The following is a 12547-nucleotide window of genomic DNA, read 5'->3' as shown; positions in this document are numbered from 1 at the left end:
ATCTCATTTTAACACATCTTATAATTGTTTCTTTGTTGAAAAGAGATTGTAAAACAAAAAGTATTACTTGAATTTAATTGACGTGAAGTGTTCTTTATTATTATTATTATTATTATTATTATTATTATTATTGGCTTACAAGGAGCTTCCACACAGATTATCAAAGATCTCTCTTTGAAACCAACCTGTGGCATCCCCTGGAAGTTGAGTGACAACAAATCTCCTCAGATTTCCAGTACTCTCCACCTCTTTCGATAATATTTGCAAATAAATTTGCATTATCGCAGCAGCTGCTTACTATTGATTTCTTGCTGGCAGCGGCCATTGGTCTCCACTGGAATTTGAGTGGCTATAAGTCTCCCCAAGTTCCGAGTTCTCTTTGCACTTGTCCAGTGGAGGTCTGGTCAGCATTCTCTCCTCGGTTTTTCCATCCTCCTTGACCCTTCTCGGCTATTTGGCATAATTCTTTGGGGCGAGGGGTTGATAATGAGGTAATGGGGGGGATGGGACAGCGAAATTATAGATATGCAACTTTAATGTTCTTGTTTCCATGTAACGCTTCATCTTCTGCATCTGCAGCAGTCTGTCTGGCCTTCACATATGGCTCATGTGTATTAGTTTCCGCATTCAAGGGTTTTCCTTAATATTTCAGCTGTTATTCGTTGTATCTTTCCACCCATTCCTCTGATTTTAATTTCTACCATTTTTTTCAAAATTTTTTGGAATTGTTCCTGGTGCTCCTACTATTATAGGTATTACCTTAATTTTCTTCATCGTCCATATTCCTTTCAGTTCTCTGGCTAGCTCTGTGTATTTGTTTCGTTTCTCCTTTTCTTTGATAACCCTGTGATCAGCTTGGACAGCAAAGTCTACGATTTGGCAGGACTTTTCTTTCTTGTTAATTATTATGTCATACGGTCTTCTTGTTTGGATGGGCTTGTCTGTTTGGATGTCCATGTTCCATAGGATTTTGTAATTCTTGTTTTCAAGTACTAGGTCCACCTCCACAATTTTCTTTGAAATGACGACTTTTACAGGTTTTTTTGACTATGCTGAATAAGAAAATCTTATTTAAACTTTGCCGTTTTCAAGATATAAATCCAACATAAAAGCTATTGTACTTCCTGGTGAAGCGAGATGCTCGCTGGGCAAAACAACAAACAGCTCTCCTTTAAAATTAATTTTTCAAAAACATTAATAAGAAAACAAATATTTAGAAAAATTAATTGAAAACAAATAATCAGACTTGGCTTGTTATAAGAGGTGTAAATTTATTTGCCCTGGTGTATCACACTCGTGTTTATTTTGAGTCCGAAAAAAAAGAAGAAGAAATCCTTCCCGACTGGTCAAATGTTTTTGGCGTTAAGTTGGAAAGAAACGATAAATTGATTTTCTTTAGAAAAGCCGTTCGGGTAAGGAGCGGAGTGAATAGATAAGAAGAATGTTTTTCTTTTTTCTTTGTGTGGTTTCACCATTGGAACCGGCACAGGGTGTGTCACACACGAGCGACAGAGCGTGGCAGTAACGTGTCTTACTCCTCTGGTGTTCGCGAGCAAAAAGAGAGCGAGAGACTCCTCGAATTTAGCGCCACGGCTTTTTTTGTCTTTTTTTCTAGCTCTCCAGAAACGGTGAATGTTCAATGTCACTGTCAAAATTAGTTCCGTGGTAGACGCTACATACCCCCCTACGAGACAGTATGTCGAACAAAAGAAAGTGGAAAAGTCACTGGGTATACACAGCAAATCGGTGAGGACGTTGCACTGATCTGCCCGATCTGGTAGAAGTTGTAATTACTGGTGAATTGAAGTTTCCGTTCTGAACTGCAGTGTTTTGTGTCCGTTTGCGTTCTAGCACATCGTCATCCAGAATAGCTTTCTTCAGGCGATTAACACTGACTGAATCTCGTCTTCCATCAATGTCGATAGCGAAGAACTTTGAGTAGTGTTTCAATACCTTAAAGGGACCGGAATACGGTGTTTGCAGTCGAGCTGTGCCTCCATCGTTCCGAACAAACACATGAGTCCACGATTGTATGTCTTTGGGGACATGAGTGCGTGTGTTCTGTGTTCTCGGGGCAACATTAAAAGGTTTCGCCAAGTATTCCCTCACACGAGAGGTATAACTTGTTGGGTCAGGCATGCGTGTAGGAGTGGTCGGTGCGACCATCTGTCCAGGGAGAGTCAGCGTTGTTCCGTAAATCATTTCAGCAGGCGTAAAGCCAATATCTGCTTTTATGGTGGATCTGATGCCTAATAGAATGAAGGGGAGGTACTCTGTCCACCTGTTAGGGTCGGAATGTGCTCTAATAGCTGCTTTCAACTGACGGTGCAGACGCTCGATCATGCTGTTTGCCGCCGGGTGGTACGAGGTAGTCCTTATGTGTTTGCTTCCCAGTAGGCGAGACAACTCAGAGAAAAGATAGGAATCGAATTGTCTGCCCCTATCGGTTGTGATGATGTGAGGCACACCATAACGCAATATCCAATGTGTAACCAGGGCTCGGGCAATAGTTTCTGTGGAAATATCTGCGATGGGGATGGCTTCAGGCCATCTAGAAAAACTGTCGATGCAAGTCAATAAGTATGTACAGTTTCTCGAATGTGGGAGTGGACCCACTAAATACATGTGAACGTGTTGAAATCGTGCCTCAGGGGTTGCGAAGGTAGCAAGGGGACTTTTAATATGCCTCTGTACTTTCGATTTCTGGCAAGGGACGCAACTCTTGGTCCATTCGCGAACGTCTCGGTTAATGGCTGTCCAGATGAAACGAGAAGTCACCAGCTTCTGCGTGGAACGAATGCCAGGATGTGACAAGTTGTGTAATTGAAAGAAGACAGCTCGCCTATGACCGTTCGAAACATCGCACCATATCGTCTCGTTGGAACAAGGTACTGAGACTTGCTTGAAAGTTAGATTTTCGGAGTGACGTAAGCGATTTAGTTCTTCGCCATCCCGTTGGTCGATGGCGATCTGGTGGAGGTCGATCTCGTCAATCGCTTGAATGGCATCGATGTGCATTCTCGACAATGCATCTGCAACTACGTTCTCCTTCCCTCTGATATACTTGATATCCGCAGTAAATTGTGATATGAAATCCAAATGGCGAGCTTCCCTGGGTGAGTGTTTTCTGGGCTTGGCAAGCAAAGCATGCGATAACAGCTTGTGATCCGTAAAAAGCGTGAAAGTGGATCCTTCCAACATGTAACAAAAGTGTTTAACTGCGCAGTATGCGGCCAAAAGTTCCCTGCTGAAAGTGCTGTATTTGGTTTCAGCGTGCTGAAGATGCCTTGAGAAAAAAGCTAGTGGTTGCCAAGTATTATCCACTAATTGTTGCAGTACACCTCCAATGCCAACGTCAGATGCATCGACGGATAAAGCTAGGGGTGCATCTGGACGTGGAAAAACCAACATTGTCGCTTCTGTTAATGCCTGCTTGACCTTATCGAAGGAACGTAATTCCGTTTCGCTTAATGTAATTGTCTCATTTTTTTTGTTTTTGTTTCTGAGTACGTCGGTTAATGGCTGCGCGATTTCAGCACAATGGGGCACGAAACGTCGATAGAAATTAATTAAACCGAGGAACTCTCGAAGTTTACGAAGTGAAGTGGGAGCTTGGTAATCGACTATAGATTGGACTTTCTCTGGAAGGGGACGGATACCTTCTTTGTCGGTTAAATGGCCGAGAAACGAAAGTGAGAAAACTCCAAATTCGCATTTTTGGGGGTTAATAATAACGCCATAATCTGTCAATCTGTGAAATAACTGCTGCAGATGCTGTAAGTGTTCACGTTCTGATGCACTTGCCATGAGGAGATCGTCGATATATGCATAGACGAATGGTAGTCCTCGCAAAACTGCGTCGATAAAGCGTTGAAAAGATTGCCCTGCATTACGTAATCCAAAGGGCATGCATAAGAATTCGAAAAGGCCGAAAGGAGTTGTGATCGCAGTCTTAGAAACATCCTCTGGGTGTACGGGAATCCGGTTGAACGCGCGAACAAGGTCGATTTTGGAGAAGACTGTTTTTCCGTGAAGCGAGTTAGAAAAGTCTTGCAGATGCGGAATAGGGTAATTGTCCGGAGTAGTGCGACTGTTAAGTGCGCGGTAATCCCCACAAGGGCGCCATTTGCCAGCTGATTTTTTTCGCACCATGTAGAGTGGTGATGACCAGTTGCTATTAGAGGGTCGAATAATGCCTAAATCCAACATGTGCTGAAATTCTTGTTTAGCCGCCCTTAAACGATCGGGTTTAAGTCTGCGCGGGCGCGCACTCACAGGCGGTCCCTTGTTTGGATATGATGAGTGACATTGTGTTTAACTTTGTCACCGTTAAACATAGAACGAGTTAATTCCGGGAAACCTCGCAGCAAATCTGTATACGGATCCGTGGTGTCTTTACATATAACTGGGCTGATCTCGGTCGACCCACAGATTATGCCTTGCACGGAACGTCCAGTGTTATCAATGAGTTTGCTGCATTTGACATCTACAAGGATGCCGAAATGGTGCAAAAAATCCGCCCCTAAAATTGGAACGGGTAGCTTTGCGACGATGAAGACCCAACATAGTGCGCGCTGTAATCCAAGATTTAATGTTATCGATGTCTCTCCGTAAGTAGGAATGGAGGAGTGATTCACTGCGTGTAGAAATAAGTTTGATTGAGGACGATTTTCTTTCACAAACTTCTTAGGGATGATACTGACTTCTGCACCGGTATCAACGAGAAATCGTATATCAGTGGCTCCTACTGCCTGGCCTGGGCATTTCCCGAGAGACGTTTCTTCGTATATGAACATGGCTGGTGGCATCGGTAAGCTCTTTCACCGAAACATGCGTGGTACTTGCAGAGCCCACCGCTGTTCTGAGTGCTGCTAAATTGCCGGGGACGGACTCGCTCAGTGGGGTGCTTATGCATTTTTGGTTTGAGCTCGAGGCCACGTAACTGTTCACTCAGGTCATGAATCATTTGAGCCTGTCGCTCTAGTTCCTCGCGTATATCTGTGGAGGGGTTTGCGGCGTTAGGCAGGGCATCATTAGAGCTGTGCATGTGAACTGGGGCTATGGAAACGGTCACGTCCATAATTTTGTCAGCTAGGTCCGCTAGCTCCTCAACGGTTGTGGAGTCATTCGAAGAGGCGAGTATCATTTGAATACTCGATGGCAGTCTATTGACGAAAAGTTGTTTAAGTATGTCCGGCGGTAGTGAGTTCTCACCCATCAACAGCTTCATACGTCTGAGTAACTGAGACGGTTTCCGATCTCCGAGTTCTTCTTCTATGAGAAGTTGACGAAGGCGTTTCTGCTGTGAATCGGTTGTCCTACGAATCAATTCCAATTTGAAATAATCGTAGCTGATCGCTCCAGGGGGTGACATGATCAGGTCGCGAACCATGCGTTAATGAGGCCACCACGTGGTTGAATTTCGTCATATCGCTCAGGATCCTTTGCGTGTAGAACTGGGCCTCTACGTGTGCGAACCATAATGTTGGATCGTGCGTCCAGAAAAGAGGAATCCTCAAAATAGCCTGAGTAGCGGTCATTGAAGGAAACGCCTCACTGTCCATCGTGGGGAACGCGTTGAAGAGAACGATGACCGCAGAAAATCTCCGTGAGATCCTTTATGCCTAGAAAAACCGATGTGCCGCTAAGGTCAACATGTACATCATTCGGCATGTGCGTGGTCGCTGAGAAATTTCCCTTGTGTGATTACAGGTAATTCTTCCTTATTGATAATATCCACAATTCCTTGCGTGTTCTGCCAAAGTCTGACGAAAAAAAGGGGTCACCAGTGAAGCGAGGTGCTCGCTGGGCAAAACAACAAACAGCTCACTTAAAATTAATTTTTCAAAAACATTAATAAGAAAACAAATATTTAGAAAAATGAATTAAAAACAAATAATCGGACTTGGCTTGTTATAAGAGGTGCAAATTTATTTGCCCTGGTGTATCACACTCGTGTTTATTTTGAGTCCGAAAAAAAGAAGAAGAAATCCTTCCCGACTGGTCAAATGTTTTTGGCGTTAAGTTGGAAAGAAACGATAAATTGATTTTCTTTAGAAAAGCCGTTCGGGTAAGGAGCGGAGTGAATAGATAAGAAGAATGTTTTTCTTTTTTTTTTGTGTGGTTTCACTATTGGAACCGGCACAGGGTGTGTCACGCACGAGCGACAGAGCGTGGCAGTAACGTGTCTTACTCCTCTGGTGTTCGCGAGCAAAAAGAGAGCGAGAGACTCCTCGAATTTAGTGCCACTGCTTTTTTTTTGTCTTTTTTTCTAGCTCTCCAGAAACGGTGAATGTTCAATGTCACTATCAAAATTAGTTCCAGGGTAGACGCTACACTGGCATTTTTTCACAATCAAGGAATTAGTAATGTGCATGTGTATAAAACATAACAATTACGACTTTTTTTCCTTGAGTAATTTCATGTTAAGCAGAATAAACACCCTCAAACTACCCATATTAAGAACGGTTTTTGGAATACACCTCAACCTCCCCATATTAAGAACGGCTTTTGAAATAGACACCCCAACCTCCCCATGTCAAGAATGGCTTTTGAATGTGAACAGTTGGACATATTGTAAAAATTTACCTAGATTTGTTTATCGCACACACGTACAAACATGTCAGTCAGTGAACTAAAGTGAATAATACAAGTCTTTATATCTGGAAAACTACTTGTCTCTGCAAAATTTGAATGTTTAGCATTTAACAAAATATATTACAACAACAAAAAACTAAATAAAAAGAAAACTTGAAATGAAAATAATTATTTTAACTTTCTGTGGATTTGCTTTTCAGGTCGCCATCTTAAATATCGACTCCAATTACTGCCATAGTCGTGCTTTAACTTGTAAAACTCATCTCGTTTTAACACATCTTATAATCGTTTCTTTGTTGAAAGTGTGGAAATTATCTTCCGCCACCTTTCTTTCCTTTTTCTTTCTCCTGTTTCGGTTCTTCCTTCCTTTCTTCTTAACCCTTTTCCTGCCCCCTTCCCTAGCTTCCCCTTTTTTTTTTCATGTCACCTGACTCCCTTATGCCCGTTGATTGGATAAGACGTTTTCGTGCTAAATTGAAGAAGCACGTGTGTGATATTTTTGAGTTAAGTGGACAGTTGTGGACAAAGCGTCGTCGAGACAACAAGTGTCGAAAGTATTCCCTAACGGTCTCGGATAAAAGGGGACGCCTGGAAATTTATTAAGGCGTTGAACAACTCTGTCTTGACGAGACATTAAAGTCGTTGAAAAAAAGAACCAAGTTTTCTAAGACACTTGAAAACTGAATATAATTATCGAGAAAAGATAATTGAAGTTTGAGAAGATAATTCGCCGCTGAAAGTTTTCTAAGACACTTGAAAACTGAATATAATTATCGAGATAAAGATAATTGAAGTTTTGAACAGAAAATTCGCCGCTGGGAAGTTTTCGAAGATACTTGAAAACTCAAAAATATTCTGCCTCCAAGAAATTTCAACCCTTGCTAAAGGGACTACGAACACGAATTTCCAGGAAAGGGACTGAAAAAAAAAGAACTTTTTAAACAACACAAACTCAGAAAATAAAAGCCCCAAAAAACGAACTTTCTAAATGTTCCATTCGAGAAAGGGCGCCCAGAAGCTTCCAGTAAGTGCTTTTTTTTTTTTTTTTTTTTTTTTTTACAAAGGCATCACCACATTATCAAGGCCCAGAGGCCACTCAAGGATAAGGGTTAAAGAGTGTATATTAGAAATTGGTCAATATAGTAATCATTAGTAATGAAAATTTGGTAAATTTAATAACTTATATGGAACGGCTCATCAAGAACTTATTTACTTTAGACTTGAACACAACCATATTGTAGTCAGCCGGAAAGCAGGAAAACGGAAGACAATTCCACAGGCGTGCAGTTCTAAGAAAGAAGCTTTGTTCATGGAATCTACGTTTAGGTTTAGGCACAGATAAAGAGTGGGGGAAATTATTGATAGTGTTTACAGCTAGACGAGTGTTTCTTGTGAAAGTTTGGCGAGGGGGGACCATAGATAGAAGCTCAGTTGAACACTTTCCATGAAAATAACGATACATCAGAGACAAACTCGCAACATCTCTTCTGTGAGATAGAGGTTGCAAGGAAGAGAAAAGGACATCTCCTACGAGGCTACGAAGTCTATTTTGAACTCTATCAAGGCAGGACAAGTCCTTTCTAGCAGCTCCTGCCCAGATGTGGCAACAGTATTCCATCCTTGGACGTACCTGGCTCTTATATAGGTAGAGAATAGCATCAGCAGTGAGATATCTACTGGATCGATAGAAAGATCCCACCATTTTTCCAGCAGCCTTGGCAACAGATTTGATATACGTGTTCCATTTAAGATCAGGAGTAATGGTCAAGCCCAGAAGCTTGTCAAAACTTGAGGCCTCCTGAAGACGAGAGCCATTCATTTCAATTGATGACAAATGTGAATTAGAATGTTGATGATGTAAAGAGAGAAGCTTGGTTTTAGATGCATTAAAAGTTACCAGCCACTCCTTTCCCCATTGTACTATGTGCTCAAGATCAGAGGAGAGAGAATTGGAGAGAACTTGGTCGTTTACTGTCTTAGATGTGGTACCATAAATGGTAGTGTCGTCAGCATAAATGTCTACAAATGATGTAAGGATATGATTTGGAAGATCATTAATGTAGATCAGGAAAAGAGTTGGGCCCAGGATGGATCCCTGAGGGACATCGGCATTAATACTGTGAGCTTCTGATTTTTGCCCCTCAACTACTACTCTTATGAACCTATCAGAAAGAAATGATTTAATAATTGAGAAGACTTTTCCAGCTATACCATAGCTAGCGATCTTATGAAGTAAACCTTTATGCCATACCCTATCAAAGGCTTTAGATATGTCAAGAGCAATTGCCCTAGAAAGATTGCCACCGTCGAGAGATTTGCTAATCCTATGCGATATAACTGTAAGGACATCTGCTGTAGATCTAGCAGAACGGAAACCATATTGAGTGTCACTAAGAAGGTTATTTTTGTTGAGATGTTTGATTACTTCTGTATTTAACACAGATTCTAGCAACTTACTCATGACGCACAGAAGACTTATTGGCCTGTACTGAGAGGGGGATAAGCGATCACCTGAATTCTTAAATACAGGGCGTACTGATGAGATTTTCCAGGGAGATGGGAAACTATTCTCCTTAAGACAACGTTTAAACAGTTTTGTAAGTATGGGCGCTAATTCAGGTTGAAGTTTTTTGAGTACTATAATTGGAATACCATCAGGGCCAGTTGCTTTACTCGAATCAAGGTTTTTGATTAGCTTCGCAACATCACGTACAGATATACGTATATCACATAGCGTGTTTCTGATACAGGAGGAAATATTGAGGGTTGGCGGTCTTGGTCGCAAAGGGTAGAATTAGCTGCAAAGTTCTTGACAAAGAGTTTGGCTTTGTCTGATGCTGACGAGATTACCTCAGGTCCATTGATAATAGTTGGGATGGAGCACACGCTTCTGTTCAGGATTCCGTTTGCTATTTGCCAAAACTGGTGGGAACCAAGCCGCTGCTCAGCTACTTTGGACTTAACAGATTGAGCATACAACTCTCTTGCGTTCCTTATTACTTTCTTACAATGGTTGCTGGCAGTCCTGAAAACGGCTTTAGTTTCCATACATCTATTACGTTTGAAGCAGTGGAAAAAGTGATTTCTGTGCGCAATGGCAGCAGCACATTCTGGAGAGAACCATGGCTGGCTGTTAGGTTTTTGCTGAAACTTTTTAGAGGGTATGAAATGGTCAATACCTACAATTAACCATTCAGTTAGGTCTAATACTATAGAGGACACATCCTTTTTAAACATGGAATGCAGAGGTAGATCAGATATAAATGTACGGAAGCTATCCCAGTCAGCCTTAGTGTATCGATATACTGTACGATGAAGAGGTACGTCTGGGGACTTATTACATTTCATTTTTATCTTAATTGATACAACAGAGTGGTCGGAAGATCCAAGAGGCGACAGAACAGAAACTGAACATAGTTCAGGGCAAGTTGTGAGAAAAAGGTCTAGTAGGCTCGCATACTGGCCGTCATTATCGGGCACACGGGTAGGTTCCTGAACAATCTGAGTGAGGTCATAGGCAATGGAGAAATCATGACAGAACCTCCCCTCATCATCGGTCTTGTTTGAGTGGGTCAACCATTCGACGTTGTGAACATTGAAGTCTCCACATACGTGAATGTTAGCTGAAGGATAAGTAGAAAGGACTTGGTCAATTTTCTCAGATATGCTTTGAAAGATAGTAACTCCGCTGTTGTGGGGGCGATAGAGAGTAAATATAAATGCAGTAGTGTGAGCTAAAGCAACCCGGAAGCACATATAGGGTAAGTTAGGATCTTCCCTGGAGATGTCCCTCCCACATGGAAAGCTATCTTTAATATAGGCACATATTCCATGCCCATGGCGATCTTGGGGGTCAGATTTAGAAGTTAAGTTAGAGTATCCTGAAATTGCAAACTCATCTAGGGAAATAGCCTGTCCAATGCCAGTTTCACTTAAAAATAAAAGGTCTGGTTTAGTCTCCTATAATTGGGTTTCAACCTCTGGAAGGTTAGAACGAAGACCCCTGATGTTGGAGAAGGAGACATGGTAGTAGGGGTCTGCGTTGGAAGTTGGAGAACCGGGTTTAATCGTGTATTTTTTCTTGAAACTTGTCATGATGAAATTTTGGAATTTGTGGACTAGGTCGACAGATTTACTTAGAGCAGGACAGAGAGGGGAAACTAAGAGAGAAAAAGAAACGAAGAATTTTTTTTTTGTAGCACATAAGGTAAAGCCGTAACAATTACCCACTAGTATGGCATCGACAGGCCCCACCAGAAGCTACTGCATGGTCCAGATTCCATTCACCAAATGGCAATACAGCAGCCCCAGTACTTTGCACCTGCTGATAGGACAGCCTCCTTAGTGGTTAATCCAAGGTTCGGGTCCCTGCACTCCTTTTTTTCTTTCTTTCTTCCTCCTTCTCTATCTCTCTTTCCTTCTATTTCCCTTCACTCTCTCCCCTTTTTGGTTACTACTACAAGAACACTTGTAAGCCAGATGGACATTTTTGGCAGCCCATAGAGGTCACGAACTTTTCCTTTAGATATCTTATTTAATAAATTCTATTTCTCCTATTTTTCTCTTTTTGTTTGTTTTCTTCCTTAAGTTTCAGAGTTAGTAGTAACGACTAATTGATTATGAAGAATTAACTTCCACAGGAAGAAGTGGATAATAAAATTTCTTCAAAAGGAGATTACCATGCAAAAGTAAGGATACTTCTACATTACATGGACAGCGCCATTTTTGTGCATTTCACTAAACTGTCGCCAAGTGGTGCTTCTTCTCAGCCAAAGAACAAAGACAATAAGTCGACCAAGTTCATTCATTTCATTCAATTTTTTTATTAATTTAAAAATTAAAACTATAATATATGTCCCCTCAACAGGTGCCACAACAAAATTAAAACTATATTTTATTTTTTTTAGTTATTTTACTACACGAGTGCGTTAAAACCTCTATGTTTCTTTCGTTTCGTTTAGAAATGAATCAACATTTCAAGTTTACATATAAACGAAGAATAGTAATATTATAAAATTCTTTCCAATCTTGTATTTTTTTTTTTAAGTTTCTTATTTTTGATAGCTTTATGATTAAAGTTTCTACTTCATTTCTGATTGTTGCTTTGTTTTTAATTGAATTTTTACGATATTTTTTGTTCATTAAATTGTAAGGTGAATATAGAGAGTACGTAAAGGACGCCTCCCCCTTCCTGCAATATTTATTTGTTGTTTAGGAAGGAAGAACACTGAACACATAATACAGTGGAAGCAGTCAAAATGGCGACCTAAAAAAAAACGAGTCTGATTGTTTATCTCCAAACCTTTCGGGTGGACTGATGATATGTCCAGATTTGATTGTTTGATCTGTTGTGTGGTTGTTGTAGGTGCTTCTTGTGTCTTGTACTCTGAAGGGGGCTTGTTTTTGTGTTATTTGTCTTTACAATAGATGTACAATTTTTGATGGATTCTTGAGGAATTTTAGTTGAGTGTACCTCAGTAATTGATGTGGTTCTGGATGCAGTCAATTTATGAAGAGTTTGAAAGGGGGTTGTACCTTGGTTCTTTGCCCAATTGAGAAAAGAAACATAAAACCTTTCATAACTAAACAAAAATAGCAGACATTTAATTCCGAATTGATTAATCTAGACACAGTCAATAAATACCTGAAACTCTTTTGATTATGACAAGTTCGGTTGGGAATTAATTTTAATCATTTGTTTGTTTATTGGGAGCATTCCATAAAGAGAAGACTTCATCTGGAATTTTTCTCAATCCGGCTAGGGAGCAGAAAGCCTCCCAAATTGTGACTATGATGCTCCCAGTCAAGTCATTAAAGCCCAGCAGCTGTAAGGTCTCAGTAGCAGTAAAAGGAATAGTTCGAACGGCCTATAGAGATGAGAAAACGCAATGGAGTTTCATTATATATTAATAAACAACTTTATTTGTTATCTTCATTAGTAGAGTGTACA

General features: G+C 40.8%; 1 protein-coding gene across 1 annotated transcript; it reads right to left on the bottom strand.

Moving 5' to 3' along the window:
- Nucleotides 1-4744: 4744 nt before the first annotated feature.
- LOC145282917 (uncharacterized) lies at nucleotides 4745-5392 on the bottom strand. Its single transcript, XM_080132261.1, has one exon. The coding sequence runs from the start codon at nucleotides 5390-5392 to the stop codon at nucleotides 4745-4747; it is 648 nt and encodes a 215-aa protein (XP_079988387.1).
- Between the last annotated feature and the right edge of the window lie 7155 nt (nucleotides 5393-12547).

Source organism: Euprymna scolopes, chromosome 1 (assembly GCF_053919585.1).
Source record: "Euprymna scolopes isolate OS-2025 chromosome 1, ASM5391958v1, whole genome shotgun sequence".
Classification (NCBI taxonomy): Eukaryota; Metazoa; Mollusca; class Cephalopoda; order Sepiida; family Sepiolidae; genus Euprymna; species Euprymna scolopes.
The sequence above is the reverse complement of the archived record's forward strand: the minus strand, read 5'-3'. Positions and strand labels throughout refer to the sequence as shown.

Coding starts and splice junctions, on each gene's coding strand:
- LOC145282917 (XM_080132261.1), bottom strand. CDS start 5,392: ATGGTTCGCGACCTGATCATGTCACCCCCTGGAGCGATCAGCTACGAT.